This window comes from Mobula birostris, chromosome 20 (assembly GCF_030028105.1).
Source record: "Mobula birostris isolate sMobBir1 chromosome 20, sMobBir1.hap1, whole genome shotgun sequence".
NCBI classification, from domain to species: Eukaryota; Metazoa; Chordata; class Chondrichthyes; order Myliobatiformes; family Myliobatidae; genus Mobula; species Mobula birostris.
This window is the reverse complement of record NC_092389.1, coordinates 67,061,946-67,089,587: the sequence shown is the minus strand read 5'-3', so window position 1 is coordinate 67,089,587 and position 27,642 is coordinate 67,061,946. Positions and strand designations below refer to the sequence as shown.

The following is a 27,642-nucleotide window of genomic DNA, read 5'->3' as shown; positions in this document are numbered from 1 at the left end:
GAAAGATGCAAGGGCCTGTGTCACAGCAGCTGTGTGACAGAGGCTCACTGATCTTCGAGCTGTTCCCTGGACGTACAGGAAAATGGACAGCTAGAGCTGCTGGAAGATCATCAACTTGGAGAAAAACGCCCGAAACTTGTTGGTGTGCCAGCATAGCGAGATGTCCGTAGAGCAGGGGTTCACAACCTGAGCACCACGGTTAATAGTATGAAACCATTGCCATTGGTCCATGGTATAAAAATGGTTTGGGAACCCCTGTCGTACAGGAATGCTGCCCAGTGGCACATTCCAGGCTGCATGGACACCATGGGAACTATTGGGATCCTCTACTGCTGGACAGGGAGGGGCCGGGTTGGCTGAGGAAGCCTCTCAGTTATTGTAGTTGTGAACCATCCCAGGGGGCCACATGAGCGACAACAGTCCTATTGGTCTTAACGAATGTAAAATAGCACTAAATACCGCATTGACAATGACTGTAAATTCACTGGGTAAAGGCATTGCATCTTTTATCCTTGTGAATATTGCATGGCGAATAAAGTTCATTGTGTCCAGCGAGAGGGAGCCCGGGCCTACCATTGGAGTCGGGACGGACATGGCTGAAGTCGGGGTGTTTCTTCACAGGAAGGACAGCGGAAATCAGGACTTCACCGGAAAAATAATAATGTTTTCCACCCTATGACGTAGAATATCCAGTCCTGTGCTTTTTCCTGCAGCCACGGGTCGGTTATCATCTGTCTCCTCACAGCACGATATTCTCTCCACATCCCCAGTTTCGTGGCATGAACTGATTTAATAGCTGCTTTCAATATTTACTTAACCCAGGTTTTACACCCCAGTCTGTCTCTCTTAAACCTGGAGAAAAGAACAAAATCGGGCGGCTGGGGGAACTGAGCGGGTCAGGCAGCATCTGTGGAGGGAAATGGACAATCAACATTTCGGAATGAGACAGTCCAGATGAAGGATCCCGACCCGGAAAGTCGATTGTACATTTCTGTCCACAGATGCTGCCAGACCCGCTCAGTTCCTCCAGCATCACGTTTCTTACTCGAGATTCCAGCATCTGCAGTCTCTTGTGCCTCTCTTTTCAGAACTTGCCCCTTTCAGTCCCGCCTCAGACTGAACCAGGCTCTTCTCTCCGGCTGCATTTCTGTTCTGCTTCCTCTTTAGCCCATCACGCCTACCGGGGCACAAGCTGCCAACTGCAGGTCGCCAGATTCCTCTGCCAAGGGCTGAGGGGTGATCAGCCCTGTGGCTTTTACTTTCTCCACACGTCTTCAATCGTCTTCCACTGGAAGGTCCTTCCGATCCCGGGGATGAGGCCTTTGGAGATTCAGCTGAAGTTTCTGTCCAACTGGATTTTTACGGGATGAGTTTGCTAGACCCATGCCCGACCCTCCTCCTTTCGCAACCGGGCTTGGGCAGTCCGTGGCTGAGTTTTCATTTCTGTTAGGATCTATTTAATGTGTTTCTGATCCCACCTTGATATCGAAATGTCCACAATTCCTTCCCACTGAACATACGCAGCGACATAATATTTATTCCCCGCGTCTGCAGCGCCTGTAGTGGACAATCGCGGTACTGCAGGGAATCAGCAGCTCCCCGAAAGTGGAAGTATTCTGAATCAGGAAGTGCCGGGAGTTAACATGGCTTCGAAAAGAAAGGCCGAGAGTTGGACCGAGGAGGTAATTTGTCCCGTCTGCCTGGATTTCTTCACCGATCCGGTTATACTGGAGTGCGGACACAACTTCTGTCGCTCTTGTATCACACGGTGTTGGGAAAGGGAGGAGAGAAACTCCTGTCCGGAATGTAGAGAGGTGATTGTGGACCGCACCCTCAGGGTCAATCGGGCTTTAGCAAATCTGGCTGAAAAAGCTCGAAATGTAAACTTGAATTCGAAAGGAAGGGAAAGTAAATTTCACTGCGAGGAACATGAGGAAGAACTGAAGCTGTTTTGTGAAACGGACAAGACACTGATCTGTCTGATCTGTGCAGTTGCGCAGGAACACCGAGAGCACCGCTTCATGCCGATTAAAGAAGCTGTTACACTCTACAAGGTAAAACTAATCCGAATTTGATATTTACCCCATCGTCATTATCCACGGCACGAGCCTCCCTAAACAACACATCATTCCCCCACCTTTCGCCATCTCCAATGGGATTCTACCACGAAGCACATCTTTCTCTCCAAAAGCCCACTCCCACCCTCCACCCTGACAACTCTCCGCTCTCTATAGGGATCGGTCTCTACGTAATTCCCTTATCCACTCGCTAATCCCCACTGATCTCCTTCCTGACACCGATATCTGGAAGCGGGACAAGTGCTAAACCTGACTCCTGCACCTCCTCCCTCGTCACCATTCACGGCCACAAACAGCCCCAAATCCCCCCGTTTCCTCCATGGTCTTTTGTCCTCTCGTATTAGATCCCTTCTTCTTCAGCTCTTTGCCTCTTCCACATGTCCCCTCTCAGCTTCTCACTTCATCACCCTCCCCCACGTTCCCCCTCACGTTGTCTCACCCGTCACCTGTCAGCTGGTTCTCATCCCCAACTTTTTTATTTTGGCTTCGACCCCATTCCTTCCCAGTCCTAATGAAGGATCTTATCCCGAAACGTCGAGTGTTTATTTCCCCTCGTAGATGCTGCCTGACTCATTGAGTTCCTCCAGCATTTTGTGTGCAATGATCGGGTTTGATCGCCTGTTTATTTTGATCCATTTTTTTTTCTATTTCCTTCCTTCTCTGACATCCAGTATCAACAAAAATCTTCCTTAGACTCTCTCACCAAAAAGAAATCAGACTTCCAGGAAAAGGAGCAGCAACAGAAAAAGAAGATTTCCAGCCTTCGGGTGAGACATCCCGAGCAGGATTTCTGATATTACTGTATAGTTTTTCGGCCTTTAATGCGGAATAGCCGAGTATTGCATCTCCAGTGACCTGGGTTCGATCCTGACCTCTGGTGCTGTCTGTGTAGATTTTGCATGTTCTCCCTGTGACCACGACAGTTTATGTCACGTACACACAACCCTGTAAAATATATCAGCAGCAATAGAACCCACCTGGCGTCTGGTTTTGCTGTTAACAAAACACTATTTTATTAGTAACTACATCATATAGTAACTTAAACCAGGTAAATCAAGAGGTAACGGTGTTATGCATGTATAGGTCTACATATATCTATATCCCCAACTTTCAGAGCAAGGGTGGTAAGTGATATGGTCTTATGATGGTGTGGTAGGGAAAGTTTGTTCAGTCCATGGGATTGAAGTGAGAGAGAGAGATTTGTAATCCAAGTAAGCAGGTGTCGTCAATCCTCCTCGATGTCCTCCAAATCTTCGAAATAAATACCGGTGTGCTGAACACCAGCTGTCCATCATGTAGCTCCTCCTCTCTCTCTGTCTCTCTCTCTCTCTCTCTCTCTCTGCAGCAAGCTGCTTGTACTGTACGTCTCTCTCTCTCTCTCTCTGTGCAGCAAGCTGCTTGTACTGTACGTCTCTCTCACTCTCTGCAGCAAGCTGCTTGTACTGTACATCTCTCACTCACTCTCTCTCTCTGTGCAGCAAGCTGCTTGTACTGTACGTCTCTCTCTCTCTCTCTCTGCAGCAAGCTGCTTGTACTGTACGTCTCTCTCTCTCTCTGCAGCAAGCTGCTTGTACTGTACGTCTCTCTCTCTCTCTCTGCAGCAAGTTGCTTGTACTGTACGTCTCTCTCTCTCTCTCTCTGCAGCAAGCTGCTTGTACTGTACGTCTCTCTGCAGCAAGCTGCTTGTACTGTACGTCTCTCTCTCTCTCTCTGCAGCAAGCTGCTTGTACTGTACGTCTCTCTCTCACTCTCTCTCTCTCTCTCTCTCTCACTCTCTCTCTCTCTCTGCAGCAAGCTGCTTGTACTGTACGCCTCTCTCTCTCACTCTCTCTCTCTCTCTCTCTCTGCAGCAAGCTGCTTGTACTGTACGTCTCTCTCTCTCTCTCTCTCACTCTCTGTCTCTCTGCAGCAAGCTGCTTGTACTGTACGTCTCTCTCTCTCTCTCTCTCACTCACTCTCTCTCTGCAGCAAGCTGCTTGTACTGTACGTCTCTCTCACTCTCTCTTACTCTCTCTCACACTCTCTCTCTCTCTCTATCTGCAGCAAGCTGCTTGTACTGTATGTCTCTCTCACTCTCTCTTAATCTCTCTCACTCTCTCTCTCTCTCTCTCTCTCTCTCTCTGCAGCAAGCTGCTTGTACTGTACGTCTCTCTCTCTCTCTCTCTCTCTCTCTCTCTTTTACAGGCATAATTCTTAAAGGCACAGTCCATAATAAATAAAAGTTAAGATTCCATCACAGTTTCAGACACATCCCAAGGACATGCTGGATGAATGGATAATTACAATTAACCCTGTGAAGGCGGAGGAGGGTGTATGTGAATCCGGTGGGAGTTAATGGGTCAATGGGGAGATTAGGTTTCAGGAAAACGTGACGGAATGGAGTTGACTGGAATGCTGTCAGAACTAGCATGGTCTTCAATGGACCAAATGGTCACCTTAATGTCATCGAGGAAATTCACACAGCAATACAGTAAATTAATCTTCACCTTTCATTCAACAGGAACAGTCACACAGCCTTCAGTCCCACATCACATCCCAGTTTGCTGAACTGCACCAGATTATCACTGAGAAAGAGCAGAGCGTACTCAGGGATCTCAGGGAAGAAGAGGCGAGGATTCTGAATCTAATGGAGAAAAATCTTCGAGAGATTCAAAAGAATATAAGGCTTATTCAGGAGGAAATCACTAAGTTAAAGGAACGGATGGATCAAAAAGACAGTGTGATATTTCTCAAGGTGAGGGATTATATTTCAATTTGTTTCTGTCAAATGTCACTAAATGAACAGTGGTATATTTGAAATAAACACAGCACAGCAGCCAGTACTAACAAACCAATTGCCACTGCTGGCGACCTCGCGCAGATTGTTATACTTGTATGACGCGCCCTCCGATCAGTCCAATAATGATGTTACAAAATGTCGAAGATATGTATTCGATCCTTTATCTGCAACATACGATCATGAAGTGATGAAACTTCAGCATAATTACTCGTAAATTAATCTGCAACGAAGCGGTCAACAAACAATATGACATCCGTCCGTCCTCAGCTCAAAACGGTCCAGAACAAAGCACGAATACGTAACTTATTCCCTTCACTAGTACCATGCCCACACACACGTGCCTAGTTTCCATAACAATTACACAACACAGAATACATTGCAGACAGAAAACAGATGTGTTGCTCCTACACACAGCATTTACAAATGGCAGTAAACTGTTTTTCACCAGACAATTGATACAACTATTCAGAGTTGCTGTTGTCCCAAAACTGGACTTCCGCAACTTCTGAACATCCCAGGGCAGAATACAAACTTCTCTGAAATAATTTATTCTGATCATAACACCGAGCTGCTGATTGTGTCTTTAATTATCACATTAAATATCCTCTTAACTCCCATTAACACCCAGTTCCAGTCATAGGCTGTGAGTGTGTCTGGTGCGGTGGGTGTGAGGGTCTCTCTGTCAATCACTGAGAACAAAGAATGTGACCCACACATCAGACTTATCCTCTATATCCGATTTAAGTCAGATTAGGGAAACTTTCAATGTTTCTTTATTTCTTACAGATAAGTTCCACATGGAATTGTATCTCATTAGAAGCATAGAAACAGAAACATAGAAAACCTACAGCACAATACAGGCCCTTCAGTCCACAATGCTGTGCCGAACACATCCTTACTTTAGGAATTACCTAGGGTTACCCATAGCCCTCTATCTTTCTGAGCTCCTTGTACCTATCCAGGAGTCTCTTAAAAGACCCCATTGTATCAGCATACACTACCGTTGTCGGCAGCCCATTCCACACACTTAGAAACTTCTGCGTAAAAATGTTACCCCTGACATCTTCTCTGTACATACTTCCAATCACCTTAAAACTGTGTCCTCTCGTGTTAGCCATTTCAGCCCTGAGAAAAAGCCTCTGACTCTGATCAATGCCTCTTATACAGCTCCATCAGGTCACCTCTCATCCTCTGTCACTCCAAGGAGAAAGGGCCGAGTTCACTCAACCTACTCTCATAAGGCATGCTCCGCAATCCAGGCAACATCCTTGTAAATCTCCTCTGCACCCCTTCTATGGTTTCCACATCCTTCCTGTAGTGAGACGACCAGAAATGAGCACAATACTACAAGTGGGGTCTGACCGGGGTCCTATATAGCTGTAACATTACCTCTCGGCTCCAAAACTCAATCCCATGGTTGATGAAGGCCAATGCAGCCTATGCCTTCTTAACCACAGAGTCAACTTGCTTAGCAGATTTGAGTGTCCTTGGACTCGGACCCCAAGATCCCTCTGATCCTCCACACTGCCAAGAGTCTTATCATTAATACCATAGTATGCCATTATATGATCTACCAAAGTGAACCACTTCACACTTACCTGGTTTGAACTCCAACCTGCCACTTTTCAGCCCAGATTTTCATCCTATCGATGGCCTGCTGTAAACTCTGACAGCCCCCCACACTATCCACAACACCCCCAAACTTTGTGTCATCAGCAAATTTACTAACCCATCCCTTCATTTCCTTATACTGGTCATTTAGAAAACTCACAAAGGGTCCTCGAACAGCCATGCTGACTATTCCTAACCATATTATGCCTCTCCAAATGTTCATAAATCCTGCCTCTCAGAATCTTCTCCATCAACTTACCAACCACTGAAGTTGACTCACTGGTCTATAATTTCCTGGGCTATCTCTACTCCCTTTCTTGAATAAGGGAATGACATCTGCAACCCTCCAATTCTCCGGAACCTCTCCCGTCCTCATTGATGCTGCAAAGATCATTGCCAGAGGCTCAGCAATCTCCTCCCTCACCTCCCACAGTGGCCTGGGGTACATCTCATCCGGTCTCCATCATAAACAGGCCATTCGGTCCATCATCGTCTAACAATTTCTCTTCTTCATATTCCTCCTCCCACCTACTCACCACACCCAGCAACTGTGCCCTGAACCCCATGGTCCCTCATGTGTTTATCCAGTTATCCCATTACATTCAATCTCTGCTGATCCACTTCAACCACTCCTGTGGCAGTGAGTTCCACATCCTCTTCACTAAATTTCTGATGAGATTTATTAAAATCCTTCTGGAATTTCATCTCCCACAGTTCTCCCCATAAATAGAGGTTCCACCCCGCCACACACAATTAAATCCATCACTGATCTTAAATTCCTCCATATTATCACCCCAATGTCATATCCAGATGAAAATACACAACCGGTAAAAGTCTTCCCTGTAAGTTTCATCGTCCCAGTAACGGTCTAACTTTTTCCTGTAACTTAACCCCTGTTTCTGTATTGGTTGTGTGAGTGAGTGACTGTGGGAGTGGGAATTTTCAACACCTTGAAATGATTTGGATGAAATTCAGGATGTGGACAGTGAGTCCAAGTCTAAACAGATATGCGTTTTTATTTATTTCAGGAGGAAGTTCATCGGAACAGGAGGTAGGACATGCTCCTTACTGAAACCCTGTATGGATTTGTAAGATAGTTCAAAATTCTGGTTTATCACCAGCAGTTTAATATTTACAGGATTACTGACGATATCCAGGAACTGACAGTGACAGATGAGGCCCTAACGATTGAAAAATTCGATCACCCCTATTTGTTGAACACAGTGCTGAGAGAAACACTTGATGCCAATTATCGAGGTAAAACGTACAAAGATTCATTATTCATTGTTTATGAGACACAATTGGGTTCTAATTTAAAGGAAAGATTGGTTGTAATTATGGACTGAAGGGGAACTGAAGTTTATTCCACATCAACCCCACCGACTGGGCGGTATCACTGTCACATGGTCAGCTGGAGATGTCAGACCCCTGAACACACCAGCACAGGGTCACAATACAACCAATACACGGGACGGGCAGATGAACCACTGTGTCCTGGTCCCAGGCCACTGCACTAACACACCAAGGCATTAGTTTGAATCCTACCACAGGAGTTGGGAAATTAATACTGACTTGATGATATTGCAGGGAATAAAAATGGGTATCAGTGTGGTGACCTGGATTGTCAGGAAAATACACAAATCCTTAGTGCGCTGTGAGTACAGACTCTGATTTACGCAGGTCTTTCCCCTTCTGGATCTGCAACTCTCACTGTTGTTTGAGGGAAAAGACAGGACTGGTAGTGATCGGGATTCAATCCTCAGGAGAATCTGTGGATGTGAACAGGACAGGGTCAGGGACGTCTTGGATCGTGTCTGCAGCATTTTAGAGAGGGAGGGAAAACAGCCAGATATCTTGGTACATTTTGGGACCAATTACATAAATGTAAAAGCAAAGCAGTCCTGAAAATAGGATTTGGAGAGCTCAGTAGAAAGCTCAGAAGCAGCACCTCCAGGGTTGTAATTTCTGGACTGCTGCCTGTGCGACGTGCTGGTGAGGGTAGAAGCAGGATAATTTGACAGATTAAAGTATGCCTGAGAAGCTGGTGCAGGGGGCAGGGCTTCAGGTTCTTGGATCATTGGGATCTCTTCTGGTGGAGGGTATGACCTGCTCAAAAGGGATGGGTTGCACCTGGACCCGAGGGAGAACAATATTCTCACAGAAAGGATTGGTAGAGCTGTTGTGGAGGGCTTAAACTAATTTGGTGGTGTGGGGGGTTGGAACTGGAGTGGAGGGATAGGGCTGATGGTAAAAATACAAACATAGCATGCAGTCAAACTTTCTGATAGGGCAGACAGATGCGAAGACAAAATTGCAGCCAGCAGGGCATTTATCAGTGTATTACGGTTGCAGAATTAAAAAGGGTAGCAAATACAGTACACAAAGTGTTATATCTCAATGCATGGAGTGTGAGAAATAAGGTGGATGATCTTGTTGCTCGATTACAGATTGTCAGGTATGATGTTGTGGCCATCACTGAATCGTGGCTGAAGGATGGTTGTAGTTGGGAGCTGAATGTCCAAGGTTACACAATGTATCGGTGGTATAGGAAGGTAGGCAGAGGGGGTGACATGGCTCTGCTGGTAAATCAGTAGGAAGATGTGACATAAGATTGGAAGATGTTGAATCCTTGTGGGTTGAGTTAAGGAACTGCAAAGTAAAAATGATACGATGACAGTCATGTACAGGCATCCCAACAGAAGCTGGATGTGGACCACAGATTACAAATGGAAATAGAAAAGGCCGATGAAAAGGACAATATTATGATAGTCATGAGAGATTTCAACATGTAGGACAATTGGGAAAATCAGGTTGGTAATGGATCTCAAGAGAGTGAATTTGTTGAATGCTGTGTGATGTTTTTTCGAGCAGTCTGTCGTTGAGCCAACTAGGGCAACTGCTCTACTGGACTGGGTGTTATGTATTGAACCAGAGGTGATTAGGTAAAAGAACCCTTAGGAGGCAGTGCTCACAACATGACTGAGTTCAACTTGAAATTTGATAAGGAGAAAGTAAAGTCTGACGTTGTAGTAATCAGAGGAGGAAAATAAGTTACAGTGGTCTGAGAGAGGAGTTGACCAAAGAAAATTGGAAGGAAAATAGACAACAGACAATAGGTGCAGGAGTAGGCCATTCGGCCTTTCGAGCCAGCACCGCCATTCACTGTGATCATGGCTGATCGACCACAATCAGTATCAAGCTCCTGCCTTATCCCCATAACCTTTGATTCCACTATCTTTAAGAGCTCTATCCATCTCTTTCTTGAAAGCATGCAGAGACTTGGCCTCCACAGCCTTCTGGGGCAGAGTATTCCATATATCCACCACTCTCTGGGTGAAAAAGTTTTTCCTCAACTCCGTTCTAAATGGCCTACCCCTAATCCTTAAACTGTGGCCTCTGGTTCTGGACTCACCCATCAGTGGGAACATGCTTCCTGCCTCCAGCATGTCCAATCCCTTAATAATCTTATATGTTTCAATAAGATCCCCTCTCAGCCTTCTAAATTCCAGAGTATACAAGCCCAGTCGCTCCAAGCTTCAACATATGACAGTCCCACCACCCCGGGAATTAACCTTGTAAACCTATGCTGCACTCCCTCAATAGCAAGAATGTCCTTCCTCAAATTTGGAGACCAAAACTGCACACAGTACTTCAGTTGTGGTCTCACCACGGCCCTGTACAGCTGCAGAAGGATCTCTTTGCTCTTTTATTCAATTCCCCTTGTTATGAAGGCCAGCATGCCATTAGCTTTCTTCACTGCCTGCTGTACTTGCATGCTTGTTTTCAGTGACTGATGTAGAAGAACACCTAGATCTCGTTGTACTTCCCCTTTTCCTAACTTGACTCCATTTAGATAATAATCTGCCTTCCTGTTCTTAACACCAAAGTGGATAACCTCACATTTATCCACATTAAACTACATCTGCCATGCATCTGCCCACTCACCCAGCCTGCATTCTCATAACATCCTCCTCACATTTCACACTGCCACCCAGCTTTGTGTCATCGGCAAATTTGCTCATGTTACTTTTAATTCCCTCATCTAAATCATTAATATATATTGTAAACAGTTGCGGTCCCAGCACTGAACCCTGCGGTAACCCACTGGTCACGGCCTGCCATTCCGAAAGGGACCCGTTAATCGCTACTCTTTGTTTTCTGTCAGCCAGCCAATTTTCAATCCAAGTCAGTACTCTGCCCCCAATACCATGTGCCCTAATTTTGCCCACTAATCTCCTGTGTGGGACTTTATCAAAGGCTGTCTGAAAGCCCAGGTACACTACATCCACTGGCTCTCCCTTATCAATTTTCATAGTTACATCCTCAAAAAATTCCAGAAGATTAGTCAAGCATGATTTCCCCTTCGTAAATCCATGCTGACTCGGACCGATCCTGTTACTGCTATCCAGATGTGTCATAATTTCATCTTTTATAATTGACTCCAGCATCTTTCCCACCACCGACGTCAGGCTAACCAGTCCATAATTTCTTGTTTTCTCTCTTCCTCCCTTCTTGAAGAGAGGGTTAACGTTAGCCACGCTCCAATCCACAGGAACTGATCCTGAATCTATAGAACATTGGAAAATGATTAGAATCCGTCCACGATTTCTAAAGCCCCCTCCTTAAGTACCCTGTGATGCAGACTATCAGGTCCTGGGGACTTATCAGTCTTCAGACCCAACAGTCTATCCAACACGATTTCCTGCCTAACATAAATTTCCTTCAGTTCATCCATTACCCTAGGTCCTTTGGCCACTATTATATCTGGAAGATTGTTTGTGTCTTCCCTAGTGAAGACAGATCCAAAGTATCTGTTCAAATCGTCTGCCATTTCCTTGTTCCCCATAATAAATTCACCCGTTTCTGTCTTCAAGGGCCCAATTTTGGTCTTAACTATTTTTTTTCTTCCTTTTCACACACCCAAAGAAGCTTTTACCATCCTTCTTTATATTCTTGGCTAGTTTACCTTCGTACCTCATTTTCTCTCCACGTATTGCCTTTTTAGTTACCTTCTGTTGCTCTTTAAAAGTTTCCCAATCCTCCAGCTTCCCACTTGTCTTTGCTATGTTATACTTCTCTTTTATTTTTATACTGTCCATTAGGGTCTTTCTATCCTTAGAATTTCTCTACGATGCTGGCAGCAATGAGAGCTGAGCAGAAATGGTGTCAGTTTCTGGGAAAATGAGGAAGGTGAAGGATAGATGTATTACAAAAATAAATAAATACTAAAACGGCAAAATAGTAAAACCGTGGCTGACAAGGATAGTCAAGTTAATGTAAAGGCAAAAGAGAGGGCATACAACAAAGCAAAATTAGTAGGAAGACAGAGGATTGGGAAGCTTTTAAATGCCTACAGAAAGGAACTGAAAGGGGAAATATTAAACATGAAATTGATTTGAATTGAATTGACTTTATTACTTGCATCCTTCATATACATGAGGATTAAAAATCTTCATGTTATGTCTCTGCCTAAATGTGCAATTTATCATAATTTATGATAAATAATATGTACAACATGCTGGTCAATATAACATAGAAATACAGTTGTCTCAGCACGAGTTAAGCAGTCTGATGGCCTGGTGGAAGAAGCTGTCCCCGGAGCCTGTTAGTTCTGGCTTTTATGCTGTGATACCATTTCCCGGATTGTAGCAACTGGTACAGTTGGTGGTTGGGGTGACTCGAGTCTCCAAAGATCCATCAGGACCTTCTTACACACCTGTCTTTGTAAAAGAAGCTGGCAAACAATATCAAATTGTTTTTCAAGTATTGTAAGGAAAATAAAATACAGATGAGAGTGGCTATAGGACCGTGAGCAAATGAGGCCGGATATATAATAACGGGGTATAAAGGGATGGCAAATGAACTAAATGAGTATTTTGCAACAGTCTTCACTGTGGTGGACACGAGCACCATGGCAGATGTTAAACGAAGAGAAGTGGTGCAGTTACCATTACAAGATGTGATCGAGGCAGAGGAGTGAAAGGTGGGGGAGTAGCATTGCTTGTCAGGGAAAATGTTAAAGCAATGCTCAGGCAGGACAGATTAGAGGGCTTCCCTACTGAGTCCTTATGGGTGGAGCTGAGAAACAGGAAAGGTATGGCCACATTAGTGGGATTGTATTACAGACCACCCAATAGTCAACGGGACTTGGAAGAGCAAATCTGCAGAGAGATAGCAGGCAACTGCAGGAAACATAAAGTTGTGGTGGTAGGGGATTTTAATTTTTCATACATTGATTGGGACTCCCATACTGTTAGGGGTCTAGATGGTTTAGAGTTTGTAAAATGTGTTCAGGAAAGTTTTCTAAGTCAATATATAGAGGGACCAACTAGAGGGGATGCAATATTGGATCTCCTGTTAGGAAACGAATTAGGGCAAGTGACAGAAGTCTGTGTAGGGGAGCACTTTGGTTCCAGTGATCATAACGCCATTAGTTTCAATTTGATCATGGACAAGGATAAACCTGGTCCTAGGGTTGAGGTTCTGAACTGGAAGAAGGCCAAATTTGAAGAGATGAGAAAGGATATAAAAAGCGTGGATTGGGACAGGTTGTTCTCTGGCAAAGATGTGATTGGTAGGTGGGAAGCCTTCAAAGGGGAAATTTTGAGAGTGCAGAGTTTGTATGTTCCTGTCAGGATTAAAGGCAAATTGAATAGGAATAAGGAACCTTGGTTCTCAAGGGATATTGCAACTCTGATAAAGGAGAAGAGGGAGTTGTATGAAATGTATAGGAAACAGGGGGTAAATCAGGTGCTTGAGGAGTATAAGAAGTGCAAGAAAATACTTAAGAAAGAAATCAGGAGGGCTAAAAGAAGACATGAAGTTGCCTTGGCAGTCAAAGTGAAGGAGAATCCAAAGATCTTTTACAAGTATATTAAGAGCAAAAGGATTGTAGGGATAAAATTGGTCCTCTTGAAGATCAGAGTGGTCGGCTTTGTGCAGAACCAAAGGAAATGGGGGAGATCTTAAATAGGTTTTTTGCGTCTGTATTTACTAAGGAAGCTGGCATGAAATCTATGTAATTGACAGAATCAAGTAGTGAGACCATGGAAACTGTACAGATTGAAAAGGAGGAGGTGCTTACTGTCTTGAGGAAAATTAAAGTGGATAAATCCCCGGGACCTGACAGAGTGTTCCCTCGGACCTTGAAGGAGACTAGTGTTGAAATTGTGGGGGCCGTGGCAGAAATATTTAAAATGTCGCTGCCTACGGGTGAAGTGCCGGAGGATTGGAGAGTGGCTCATGTTGTTCTGATGTTTAAAAAAGGATCGAAAAGTAATCCGGGAAATTATAGGCCGGTGAGTTTAACGTCAGTAGTAGGTAAGTTATTGGAGGGAGTACTAAGAGACAAAATCTACAAGCATTTGGATAGACAGGGGCTTATTAGGGAGAGTCAACATGGCTTTGTGCGTGGTAGGTCATGTTTGACCAATCTGTTGGAGTTTTTCGAGGAGGTTACCAGGAAAGTGGATGAAGGGAAGGCAGTGGATATTGTCTACATGGACTTCAGTAAGGACTTATGACAAGGTCCCGCATAGGAGGTCAGTTAGGAAAATTCAGTCGCTAGGTATGCATGGAGAGGTGGTAAATTGGATTAGACATTCGCTCGATGGAAGAAGCTAGAGAGTGGTGGTAGAGAATTGCTTCTCTGAGTGGAGGCCTGTGACTAGTGGTGTGCCACAGGGATCAGTGCTGGGTCCATTGTTATTTGTCATCTATATCAATGATCTGGATGATAATGTGGTAAATTGGATCGCAAGTTTGCTGATGATACAAAGATTGGAGGTGTAGTAGACAGTGAGGAAGGTTTTCAGAGCCTGCAGAGGGACTTGGACCATCTGGAAAAATGGGCTGAAAAATGGCAGATGGAGTTTAATACTGACAAGTGTGAGGTATTGCACGTTGGAAGGACAAACCAAGGTAGAACATACAGGGTTAATGGTAAGGCACTGAGGAGTGCAGTGGAACAGAGGGATCTGGGAATACAGATACAAAATTCCCTAAAAGTGTCATCACAGGTAGATAGGGTCATAAAGAGAGCTTTTGGTACATTGGCCTTTATTAATCGAAGTATTGAGTATAAGAGCTGGAATGTTATGATGAGGTTGTATAAGGCATTGGTGAGGCCGAATCTGGAGTATTGTGTTCAGTTTTGGTCACCAAATTACAAGAAGGATGTAAATAAGGTTGAAAGAGTGCAGAGAAGGTTTACAAGGATGTTGCCGGGACTTGAGAAACTCAGTTACAGAGAAAGGTTGAATAGGTTAGGACTTTATTCCCTGGAGCGTAGAAGAATGAGGGGAGATTTGATGGAGGTATATAAAATCATGATGGGTATAGATAGAGTGAATGCAAGCAGGTTTTTTCCACTGAGGCAAGGGGAGAAAAAAAAACAGAGGACATGGGTTAAGGGTGAGGGGGGAAAAGTTTAAAGGGAACATTGGGGGGGCTTCTTCACACAGAGAGTGGTGGGAGTATGGAATGAGCTGCCAGACGAGGTGGTAAATGCGGGTTCTTTTTTAACATTTAAGAATAAATTGGACAGATACATGGATGGGAGGTGTATGGAGGGATATGGTCCGTGTGCAGGTCAGTGGGACTAGGCAGAAAATGGTTCAGCACAGCCAAGAAGTGCCAAAGGGCCTGTTTCTGTGCTGTAGTTTCTGTGGTTCTATGGTTCTAAGAGAGAAGGTGCTCAAAAAGCTGTAAGACCTAAAGGTACATTAGTCACCCGGAATCCTAGGGTTCTGAAAGAGGTTGCTGTAGACATTGTGGAGGCATAAGTAATGATCTTTCTAAAATCATTGGACTGTGGCATGCTGCCAGAGGACTGGAAAATTGCAAATGTCACTCCACTCTTTAAGTAGGGAGGAAGGCAGCAGAAAGGAAATTATAGACCAGTTACCCTCACCTCTGTGGTTGGGAAGAAGTTGGAGTCAATTGTTAGGTATGAGGTTATGGGATACTTGGTGACACTGGACAAGATAGGACAAGTCAGCCTTGCTTCTTCAAGGGAATATCTCACCTGACAAACCTGTTGGGATTCTTTGAGAAGGTTACAGGTAGGGTAGATAAAGAGGATGCAGTGGATGTTGTATATTTGGAATCACAGAAGGCCTTTGACAAGGTGCCACACATGAAGCTGCTTGCCAAGTTAAGAGCTCATGGTATCAGAGAAAAGGTATTGGCATGGTTAGAATATTGGATGATTGGTAGGAAACAGCGAACAAGAGTAAAGGGATCCTTTTCTGGTAGGCTGCCAGAGACCGGTGCTCTACAGGGGTCAGTGCTAGGTCACCATCATTTAATGCTGTATATCATGATTCAACTGATGGATTAGACGATAAGGTATAGGAGCAGAAGTAGACCATTCGGCCCATCGAATCTTCTCCTCCATTCAATCATGCGCTGATCCAATTCTTCCAGTCATCCCCTCTCCCCTGCTTTTACTGAATACCCTTTCATGCCCTGGCTAATCAAGAACCTATCTATTTCTGCCTTAAATATACCCAATGACCTGGCCTCCAGAGCCATTCGTGGCAACAAATTCCACAGATTTACCACCCTCTGACTAAAGTAATTTCTCCACATCTTAGTTCAAAAAGAACGTCCTTCAATCCTGAAGTCATGCCCTCTTGCCCTAGAATAGATGGCTTTGTTGCCAAGTTTTCAGATGATACAAAGATTGGTGGAGTGCAGGTAGTATTGAGGCAACAGGTAGGCTGCACAAGGATGAGGAGAATGGGCAAGAAAGTGACAAATGATATACAATGTTGGAAAATTCATTGCTATCCACCTTGGTAGTAGAAATAATGTGCAGATTATTTTTTTTTTAATCAGGAGAAAATCTAAAAAGCCGAGATTGAAATAGCCTTAGGAGTCCTTTTGCAGAACACCCTAAAGGTTAACTTGCAGGGAGAGTCAGTGGTGAGGAAGGCAAATGCAATGTTAGCATTCATTTCAAGAGGTTTAGAATAGCATTCAATTCAAGAGCAGGGATATGATGTTGAGGCAATGGTGAAGCCTGGTTTTCAGTATTATGAATAGTACTGGGCTTCTCATCTAAGAAAAGATGTGCTACATTGCAGAGGGTTCAGTTCACAAGGATGATTCTGAGAATGGAAGAGTTATCATATGAGGAACGTTTAACAGCTCTGTGTCTGTACTCGTTGGAATTTAGAAAGATGAGGGGGATCTTAATGAAACCTGGAATGTTGAAGGACCCAGACAGAGTAGATGTGGAAAGGATGTTTCCAATGGTGGGAGAGTCTGGGACAACAGGTCACAGCCTCACAGTGGGGAGGCGCCCGTTTAAAACAGAGAAGTGGAGAAATTTTTGAGCCAGAGGCTGATGAATTTGTTAACTTGATAGGCTCTAGATTGGACATGGCATCAAAGGTTACAGGGAGCAGGCTGGGGACTGGGGATGAGGAAGGCTAAAAGGATCAGCCATGACTGAATGCTAGAGCAGACTCGATGGGCCAAATGGCCCTTATGGTCATCATACCACTACATTGAAGCATTGTGAGAGTCAGCCCGGACAACCCAACCAGCATTGACGTTGTTCAAGATTTCATCTCGGAAGAAGCAGACACAGCATATCCGGCCTGGCAAAACACCCCCACACATACTTACACTAGAAGGATTGTCAGAATGTAGTCAAAGCTTTAGCAGTATACGTCATTATTTCCCTCAGTATCCTGGAAACCATTCTCTTCAGACACGGTCATTTATTTATTCAAGCAACGCACACACACACACCCACACACGCGCGCGCACACTCACACTCCCACTCACACTCACACACACCAGACATGTGTAACATACAAATACTTCAATGTGCACACTGTCCTTCAATGTGTACACACAAACACACTGATATTTAACACAATCAACACACACACACACACACAGAGTAACACATACCCAGACATATTATCAGAGTGTGACACACGGTCAAAGTGACAGCCACAAATTCCCATTTAGGAATGAAATCTGCCGTCCTTACCCAGTCTGTCTGTTCTGTGCACTGAGCTTCCCTCTGACGTGAGGTCACATCAACAGTTCACAGACAGACTCCAGGGTGAGATTCCTCAGGAGGATGATCTGGGAGGGTTTGATGGATGCTGAACCCATGGCCCACTTCATCCATCTGCAAGACTAAGATGTCTTCCTGAGCATGTCCCGTTTGTGTGTGTTTGTCCCACATCTCTCTAACCATTTCCTATCTATGTACCTGTCTAAATTTATTTTAAAATATTTTAATTTTACCTGTTTCTACAGCATCTGACAGCAAGTTCCATACACCCACCCACCTCTCTGTGGGAATGTTAACCCACAGATCCCTCATAAAAAAATTTCCCTCTCACTTTCAATCTGAGCCTTCTGGTTCTGTACGACCATTTCTTGGAAAAAGACTCAATTTATCTCAGCCCCTTATGAATGGATTTTCCTCAATAAGAGATCGCCCATCAACATCCTACACTACAGATAAATAGCCCAAGCTTATTTACTCTCTGCTTTTAACTCAAGCCCCCCAGTCCTGGTAACATCCCCCTGAACCTTCCTGTCCAGTGTAATGACATCCTCCCCATGTTTGGGGAACCAGAAATGCAGACAATAGCCCCAGTGTGGTCTGTCATCAACATCAAAGACCCTGCTGAAGTTCATGTGAACAGTGTCGAATAGGCTGATGAATACAGGACTGAAGGTGTTATATTTGAATGCTCCAGTATACGGAATAAGGTAGATGATGTTGTAGCACAGGTAGAGATTGGAAGGTACTATGTTGTTGGCATCACCGAGTTGTGCTGGAAAGGAGATCATGGCTTGAAGCTGAACTTTCAAGGATACACCTTGTATTCAAAGGACAGGCACAGGGGATGGGGAGGGTCTGTTGGTAAAAATATTGAAATGAAATCCTTAGAGAGGTGACAGGATTAGAAGATGTTGAATCATTGTGGGTAGAGTTAAGAAACTGCAAGGGTGAAAAGACTCCAAATAGTGGCCAGGATAGAAACGGGATACAAATTAAACCATGAGATGGAAAAAAAAAGGCAAGGTGACGGTCGGAATGGGGGATTTCAACATGCAGGTAGATTGGGGAAATCATGTTGGTGCTGCATTCCAGAAGAGGAAATTTGTAGAATGCCCCCAAGATGGCTTTTTAGAACCGCTTGTGGTTGAGCCCAATGGGAGAAAGGCAATTCTAGAGTGGGATTTGTATAATGAACCAAATATGATTTGGGAGCTTAAGGTAAAAGAACCTCTCGAAGGCAGTGATCACAGAATGATAGAATTCACCCGACAGTTTCAGAGGGAGATAAAGTCAGATGTATCAGTTTCAGAGTGGAGTAAAGTTAGTTACAGAGACATGAGAGAGGAGCTGACCAAAGTAGTTTGGAAGGGGACACGAGCAGGAATGATTGCAGAACAACAAAGACTGGAGTTCTAGGGGCAATTTGGATAGATAAATCCCAAAGATGAAAAAGTATCATATAGGGACGATGAGGTAACCGTGTTTGACAAGCGAAGTCAAAGACAGCAAGAAAGCTAAAGAGAAGGCATACAATAGAGCAGAAATTAGCAGGGAGTTGGAGTATCGAGAAGAATTTGATAATCAATAGAAAGTAATTACAAAGCCATAAGGAGAGAAAATGAGATACAAGTGAAAGCTTGCCAACAATACTCAAGAGGACACAAAAATGTAAAGAGTAAAATAGAGGTAAGAGTGGAATTTGGACACCTATAAAGACATGACAGAGATATGTATTTATTTCATATTTTGTGTCAATCCTCACTGTGGAAGATACTTGCTCTCTGTCAGAAATGTGAGAGTGTCAGGGGACGTAAATGAGTGTTGTTGATGTTACTGAGGAGAAAGTGCGTGGGAAGATTGAAGGTCTGAAGGTACCAGGACCAGATGGACTACACCCCAGTGTTCGGAAAGAGTTAGCTGAAGAGAATATGGGGGCATTAGTAATGATCTTTCAGGAATCACTAGATAATTGGACATTCAAGACGAATGGAAATTGCAAAGGTCACTTCACTCTTTATGACGGGAGAGCAGCTGGGGAAAGAAAATTACAGGTGAGTTAGTCTGGATGTGGTGAGCTTCGAAAGATGCTGGAGTCCAGTATTAATGGAACTGCTTTTGGGTATGTGGAGGCACATGACAGCGTGCCTTCCCTGAAGGGGAAATCTTGCCTGACAAATCTGCTGGAATTCTTCGAGGAACACAAATCCAGGATAGACAAAGAATGATTTGGATGACGATTGTTGCCTTTGTGGCCAAGCTTGCAGATGATAGGGAGGTAGTTTCAGGGGAAGGTAGTGGTGCAGAAGCTCAGGGTCTGGGGAAGGACAGAGACAGATCAGGAAATGGGCAGATAAGTGATAGATGGATTATCGAGTAGTGAAGGTGTGCATGCCCTTTGGTAGAAGGAATGAAGGCATAGACAATTTTGTAAACAGCAAGGAAATTCAAAAATCAGAGGTGCAAATGTACTTGGGGCTCCTGGTGCAGGATTCCCGAAAGGTTAACTTGCATTTTGTGTCAGTGGTAAGATCAGCAAACTCAATGTTAGCATTCATTTAGAGAGGATTAGAATAGGATGTCATTCTGAGGGTTTAGAAGAAATTGGTCAGCCCACATGGAGCATTGTGAGCATATTGGAAAAGATGTGATGGCATTGGAGAGGGTCCAGGAAGTTCACAAGAATGATTCCAGGAATGAAAGAGTTAACATATGAGGAGTGTTTGATGGTTCTGGGCCTGTACTCATGGGAGTTTACAAGAATGGCTGATTTATTATCCCCCTCAACCCTATTCGGAATCAAAGGTTCTGGGGATAAGGCAGGAACTGGATACTGATTGTGGATGATCAGCCATGATCACAGTTAATGGTGGTGCTGGCTCGAAGGGCCGAATGGGCTACTCCTGCACCTATTGTCTATTCTCTCGCCTCCTCCCCATAATTTTTGATGCCCTGACTAATCAATGGTTTACCTATCAACTTCTGCTTTGAAAATCAAACACAAGAAATTCTGCAGATGCTGGTAATCCAAGCAGAACAGGTCCTGGTTGAGGGTCTCAGCCTGATCTCTCTGAAACCTGTCTGGAGAGAGTTGATGTCGGGAGGATGTTTCCTATAGTGGGTGGGTCGAGGACCAGAAGGCACAGCCTCTGACTAGAGGATTTCCATTTAGAACAGAGATGAGGAGGAATTCCTTTATCCACAGGATAGTGAATCTGCCACAGGGAATATGTTTCATTGAGTATATTTAAAGTGGAGCCACACACATAAAATGCTTGAGGAACTCAGCAGGCCAGGAAGCATCTGTGGAAAAGAGTGAACTGTTGATAGTTCGGGCTGAAATGCTGCATCAGGACCCGTGTTTCTTAAGGGTCCCTGCAAATTCTCTCCCTGTCCAAATGACGGACTGCGGGCGATGGGGTTGTGGGAAAGGGGACAAAGGGATCCTCATCTCCATCTTTGTCCCCTTCCAGCTTCTCATAACGTTTACACACACAGATCACCCACAGGCTTTCCACCCCTCCCCCACCTGGTTCTGGTTCAATCTGCCGTTTATCTCTCCCCCGCTGGTTCCCATTATCACCTCCTTTACTGTCTTGAACCTTCACACTCCCCCACTCCACACTTCACACTCACAAATGAATGTTAACATTGAATGAAGGGCCTGTTCCTGTGCTGTACTGTTCTATGTTCTCTGTTCCCTGTTCAGAAGAATGAGACGAGATCTCAGAGAAACATGAAATTATTTCAGGGCTCAACAGGCAGGATACAGGGAGGATGTTTCCCCATCTGAGGAGTCAAGGGTCGGGGGTCACTGTCTGTTTGGAATTCTCAACACAGGGTGGGTGGTGGTGTCTCAGTTATTCAGTTCAATTAAAGTCACAAAGCCCTTCGTCATACAGCATAGAAATGTGCCCTTCAACCCATCATCTCTGTGCTGACCGATTTAACCATCTACATTCATCCCAATGGCCAGCATTAGGTCAGTCTCCTTCTGTGCCTTGCCTGTTGAAGTGTCTGTCCAAGTGTCTCTTAAACACAGAGGACTGGAGGCCTGTGACCTGCAGAGGTCAGTGCTGGGGCTGGGGTTGTTTGTCATTTCTATTAATGATTTGGATGATAATGTCGATGACATAGTTAGTAGGTTTGTTAATGACACTAAAATTCATGGTACAGTGGACAGGGTTATCTCTGTTTACACCGGGCCCTTGATCAACTGTAGATATGGGTACAGGGAGAATGTTTTAAAATACATATTGGCAGGGACGTGGATAAGAAAAGGTGAAAGGAATAATGGGCAAATGGGACTAGCTCACTAGAGCAAGTTGGTCAGCACAAACGAGTTGGGCCGATGGGCCTCCGTGACCTCCAGTTTAAATCTATTCACTCACCCCTTTCCCATCTTAATCCACCCCTTTCCCGCACTCGTTTCTGCTGTCTATTTATTTCTGTTCTTGAGGGAAGATGTCGACCTGAAACGTAGACTGTCCATCTCTCTCCACACACGCTGCCTGACCCGCTCGGTTCCTGCAGCATTTCGTGTCTGTTTGATCGGGAAATCTCTGCTCTCCGTCCAGTGGAAAACCCTTGGGGAGACATTCGTTTTCCAACCGCTTTCATCGGGTCAAACCACGGGAAAGGTTCGTGTCGGCCACCCGACCGCGCCTGAGGCCCAGCGACTCTCCCCCCGATCCCCGGTGCCGCGCTGTCCGAGTCTCCCCCCGATCCCCGGGGCCGCGCTGCCCCAGTCTCCCCCCGATCCCCGGTGCCGCGCTGCCCGAGTCTCCCCCCGATCCCCGGGGCCGCGCTGACCGAGTCTCCCCCCGATCCCCGGGGCCGCGCTGCCCGAGTCTCCCCCCGATCCCCGGGGCCGCGCTGCCCGAGTCTCCCCCCGATCCCCGGGGCCGCTCTGCCTGTGTCTCCCCCCGATCCCCGGGGACTCTCTAATTCTCTGCTTCTCCTCCCAGTCTCTGTCACCCTGGATGTGGAAACGGCGCATCCGCGGCTCGAGGTGTCTGAGGATCGGAAGAGTGTGAGATGGACCCGGACCCGGAGGGATCTCCCTGACACCGGGAAGAGATTCACAAACTGGGAATGTGTGCTGGGATCGGAGGGATTCACATCGGGTATTCATTACTGGGAGGTGGAGGTGACGGGGAATCGGTTCTGGTGTCTGGGAGTCGCCGCAGAGTCTGTGCAGAAAAAGGGAGGGTACAGACTGAGTCCGGAGACCGGATGCTGGGTCATCGGGCGGGATGATGACGTATTACATCGGGATTATGACGTGTTACATCGGGATTATGACCTGTTCGATGATCTCCCCTCCCCTGAGTCCCGTCTCCCTGCTGGTCCCATCCCCAGGAGGGTGGGAGTTTATCTCAGTTACGAGTCCGGGACAGTTTCATTTTACAACGCGGAGAGTAAATCCCGTCTCCACACCTTCAATGGGAATAAATTCACGGAGAAACTTTATCCTTTCTTCTGGCCTTGGAATGAAAACCAGTGGCTGAGAATCTGCTCCGGTTCCGCTCCGGGTCTGTAAAAGGGTCGGGTCCCGGGACCGGCGTCAGGAGTAAAGTCCCTGTAAATATAAATGTGCGGAGAGTGAAATAAACTCGAGATGAGAATTATCGATCCGTTAATTTTAATTCGTTCATCGCATCGGACAACAGAACAGAAACGCCGCGGATCCTGAGCTCCCCCAGGTCCTAAACTCCATCCGCACAGAGACAGGTTAAATTCTTTGTCCCCATCACGACTTCACCAGCATCATTTTCCAGTTGTCCAATATCAACTCTCATCTTCCTTTCGCTCTTCATGTAACTGAAAACTAAACTTTTAGTATACTGATTTATATTATTGGCTAGTTTGCCCTCATATTTCATCTTTATCATTCTTATGGCTTTTTTCGTTGCCTTTTGTTGGATCTTATGAGCATTTCAATAATCCAACATCCTGCTCACCTTTTCTACCTTATACAGAACATAGCATAGTACAGTACAGTACAGGCCCTTCAGCCCACAATGTTGTGCTGACCCTCAAACCCTGCATCCCATATAAACCACCACCTTAAAAACCTCCATATACCTGTCTAGTCGTCTCTTAAACTCCACGAGTGTATCTGCTACCACCAATGACTCAGGCAGTGCATTCCACGCACCAACCACTCTCCGAGTAAAAAATCTTCCTCTAATATCCCCCTTGATCTTCCCATCCCTTACCTTAAAGCCATGTCCTCTTGTATTGAGCAGTGGTGCCCTGGGGAAGAGGCACTGGCTAGCCACTCTATCAATTCCCCTTATTATCTTGTACACCTCTATCATGTCTCATCTCATCCTCCGTCTCTCCAAAGAGTAAAGCCCTAGTTCCCTTAATCTCTGATCATAATGTATACTTTCTAAACCAGGCAGCATCCTGGTAAATCTCCACTGTACCCTTTCCAATGCTTCCACATCCGTCCTATAGTGAGGCGACCAGAACTGGACACAGTACTCCAATTGTGGCTGAACCAGAGTTTTATAGAGCTGCATCATTACATCGCGACTTTTAAACTCCATCCCTCGTCTTATGAAAGCTAACACCCCATAAGCTTTCTTAACTACCCTATCTACCTGTGAGGCAACTTTCAGTGATCTGTGGACATGTACCCCCAGATCCCTCTGCTCCTCCGCACTACCCAGTATCCTGCCATTATATGCCATTTCCTTAGGTAATACACAGTCCTGAACTTCCCTTGTCAGCCACCAATTCCTACCCCCGCCATTTGAGAGATTCTTCTGTCGGACATGTCTCTCCTGCACCTTGTAAACTATTCCCAGATACGTCCGCCACCTCTGTTCAGCCATCATCCCCACAGTATCCTTCTCCAATTCACCTGGGCAAATTCCTCTCTCATGCCTCCGTAATTCCCTTCATTCCATTGCGAGACTGATACATGTGACTTAGGCTTCTCCCTCTCAAATTGCAGAATGAATTCAATTATATTATAATCACTGCCTCCGAACAGTTCCTTTACTTTCAGCTCCCATATAAGGTCAGGGTTATTACACAACACCCAACCGAGATGGCCTTTGTCACAAGTAGGCCCAAACACAATCTGCTTTAAAAAGCCGTCTCGTAGGCATTCAACAAATGCCCTATCGTGATCGAACAACAACCTGATCTTCCCAACCCTTTGCATATTGATGTCCGCGATATAATTGTGACATTACCATTGTATGCTTTGCCCGTTCAATACCGTGAATTAATTTAAAGTCAGTCCCTTAACTTAATAAAGTTTTTATCTGAAAACTATCAATCCCCCCCAAAAGATTGTACTGAAGACTGCATTTGATTTTTTTTCAGCCATATCTGCTTCACACTGAAATAGTATGTGTTTACCAGTTTCATAATGACAAAATGTACACGACACAGAATGAAGTTTTCCAGTTAGATACAAGGCATAATTAAGCATTGTCTGGGCATTTCTAAGTCATGTCAATATCATTTCTTCCGCTCTTGTTTTTAGCCCTTCTTCTATAAACCCAGCTGGTTTATGTATTCTGTAAAGGTGCCTGTCCTTTATCCTACAAGTCTTGCATAAGTCCCTAATTCTGAACACTACCAACCCCTAAACTTCTAATTTGCAAAACTTCTAATTTGCTAAGTGGAGGGTCTATATCCCCTGTTGAACTTTTAACAGGTTTTGTTGCTAAACAGTCAGCCTGATCATTTCTCTCACCAGTGCGCTGTGCAGGGTCCATAATGTGCAGACACATAAACCAAACTTTCTACATGAGATACTGCTTGATGAGTTTCCAACAGTCAATCTGACCCACTGCTAGAATGACCTGTTTTGAGGCTCATCAAATCTGAAAAGGATTATGAACATACTAAAAGTATGCAAGGACCAATTTCAGACATCCCACCCTGCAAAAACTCATTTCAGGGAGGTAGCACCCCGCCCCCCCCGCAACCCCATTTTCCCTCCACCCCCACCCCCTCGCAACCTCGTTTTCCCTCCACCCCCCACCCCCTCGACCTCCAAGGGTGTATGTAATACATTGTTTAGTGATTTTGTATAATCTGTAAACCAAGTTGAGTATATGCAGCAAATGACATTAAAATATGTACTTACATCATATTAGATTATCATGTTTATTCCATAACAACATTAAGCAAGCCTACAGGGAGTTTGGCCTCATCACGTTGGACATCAATAACATAGCTCCTCGGCAGCTAGCCAGCAAGTTTAAATCAGGGGTCCCCAACCTCTTTTGCATCACAGACCGGTTAAATATTGACAATATTCTTGCAGACCGGCTGACCCCGGGGAGACGGGGGCGCGGTCATATTGTTTCCTCGCGGCCCGGTAGTTGGGGACCACTCTTAGCATGAAGAGAGACCAATCAGGATGCTTCGCTCTCCCTCTCAAAAAAAAAATCGATTTCCTGGATATTGAATATAATTTCTGGGCGTCAGGGACCCACTTTCGATATGCGGGAGACTCCCGGAACTTCCGGGGGAGTTGAGATGTCTGCAATTTACTCCACCCACTGTAATGCTGATGAAGAATTCTGCTTCATATACCCATAAATGGCTGGTAATTGATTTCTTTATCATTACCTGCAATTCAGACACACAGAAAAAAGAAAACAGCCACATTAACATTCCCAGTTAAATTATGTTTCAATCCATCTGTAAAAATGGTTACTGTATGATAGTAACCGTCATTAATATACTCATGAACCAACAGACTCTCAGGCAGAACAGAATCCAGTTGTGTAACCTAAAATTAACTGAAGTCATTGGGAAAAAAAAAACAAAATGGGGTTACCGAGAAAGCTACAGTGGGACATATTGGATCATCAGATACAGCCATATTCCCAGCGTGATATGAACCCAGTCACCTGAAACTAAAACAATCTTTTTGTGATGTTCCCAACTGTCCTCTAGCACAGGGTGATAATTTATTTGCCCCCTCAAATTAATCCAATTTGTTAACATCAATTTCAACCTCTGTCGCTGTAAGGGCAATTGTCCTATTTCAACCAGTAAAGCTGAAACAGGGGATGGCCTTACAGTACCACAACACAATCTTAAAGCCTGTGCTTGTATCACACACAAACATTTTAAAGTTGAACATGAAACTGATCCATAAGCCACACAGCCAGAATCAAGAAGAGATTGAATTATACAAATATAAATGGTCAACAAAGATTTTAATGTTGCGCTCCAAGAACACCCACACAGATGCCTGAGGATATTTAATGCTCCTTTACATTTATCAATTATTTTACTGATATGGTGCTTCCATGTCAGCTTATTATCCATCCACATGCCTGGAAATCTCACCACTGACATATTTTCAGGAGTTTGACCATATAATTTCAAATCAAGTGCAGGTCTATTAATCCTGTTAGTAAAAACACATAACGTATTTTAGTGACTGAAAACTTAAAATCTTCATCTATTTGCCCGCTGTTTGACCTATTAATTGTAAATTGCTTCCTATTCGCAGTAAAATTGAAATGCTACCTCTAATCTATAAAGCTATATAATCTGTATAAAGTGATTAAACCAGAGTACCCATCTCAGAGAAAATGCCATTAATCATAATATTAAATAATGAAGGGCTAAAAACACTGCTTTGTGGGGTCACATTTTCCATCTCATAGAAACACAAACATAACATGCCCACCCGTACCCGCACAGTCCATCCAAATAAAAAACTTAGATCAACTATGCAATCTCCCCTCATTCCTAATTTCCAAAATGTAATTAAAAGTATTTCCATACCATATGTATTTACAATATTAAAAATACTGCTATTACAACATCTTTATTGAGCCGTGCTTTCCTATAATCATCTTCCAAACCTAAAACTGATTCCAATGTCATTCTATCCTTCCAAAATCCACTCTAATAAAACACTATATCATCACTCTTTCCAAAATACAACTGAAACGCTTGGTTACCATACATTCCATAAGTTTACATAAATGAGACATTAACAATATAGGCCATAACTAGAAGGATCACACTGGGATCTGCCAGGTTTCAGAAAACAGGCAATCCTGCTGCCATATTCCATGAGGGAGGGAGATGGCCCAATCTCTAAACACGATTCAAAAATGTTAATATTTTCACAAAAGAGAGTT

At 44.5% G+C, this 27,642-nt stretch overlaps 1 protein-coding gene across 1 annotated transcript; it reads left to right on the top strand.

The window, feature by feature from the left end:
* The first annotated feature begins 1,628 nt into the window (after positions 1-1,628).
* LOC140185336 (zinc-binding protein A33-like) lies at positions 1,629-23,113 on the top strand. The gene is made up of 6 exons (XM_072238722.1): positions 1,629-2,054; positions 2,750-2,845; positions 4,579-4,812; positions 7,497-7,519; positions 7,607-7,725; positions 22,471-23,113. Exons 1-6 carry the CDS (start codon positions 1,644-1,646, stop codon positions 23,043-23,045), a joined length of 1,458 nt encoding a protein of 485 aa, XP_072094823.1. The 5' UTR covers positions 1,629-1,643; the 3' UTR covers positions 23,046-23,113.
* The last annotated feature ends 4,529 nt before the right edge of the window (positions 23,114-27,642 follow it).

Excerpts from the sequence above, each read along its gene's own strand:
- LOC140185336 (XM_072238722.1), top strand. The coding sequence starts at position 1,644 with ATGGCTTCGAAAAGAAAGGCCGAGAGTTGGACCGAGGAGGTAATTTGT. Across the intron at positions 2,055-2,749 it reads AAGCTGTTACACTCTACAAG|TATCAACAAAAATCTTCCTT; the intron begins GTAAAACTAATC and ends TCTGACATCCAG. Across the intron at positions 7,726-22,470 it reads ACTTGATGCCAATTATCGAG|TCTCTGTCACCCTGGATGTG; the intron begins GTAAAACGTACA and ends TTCTCCTCCCAG.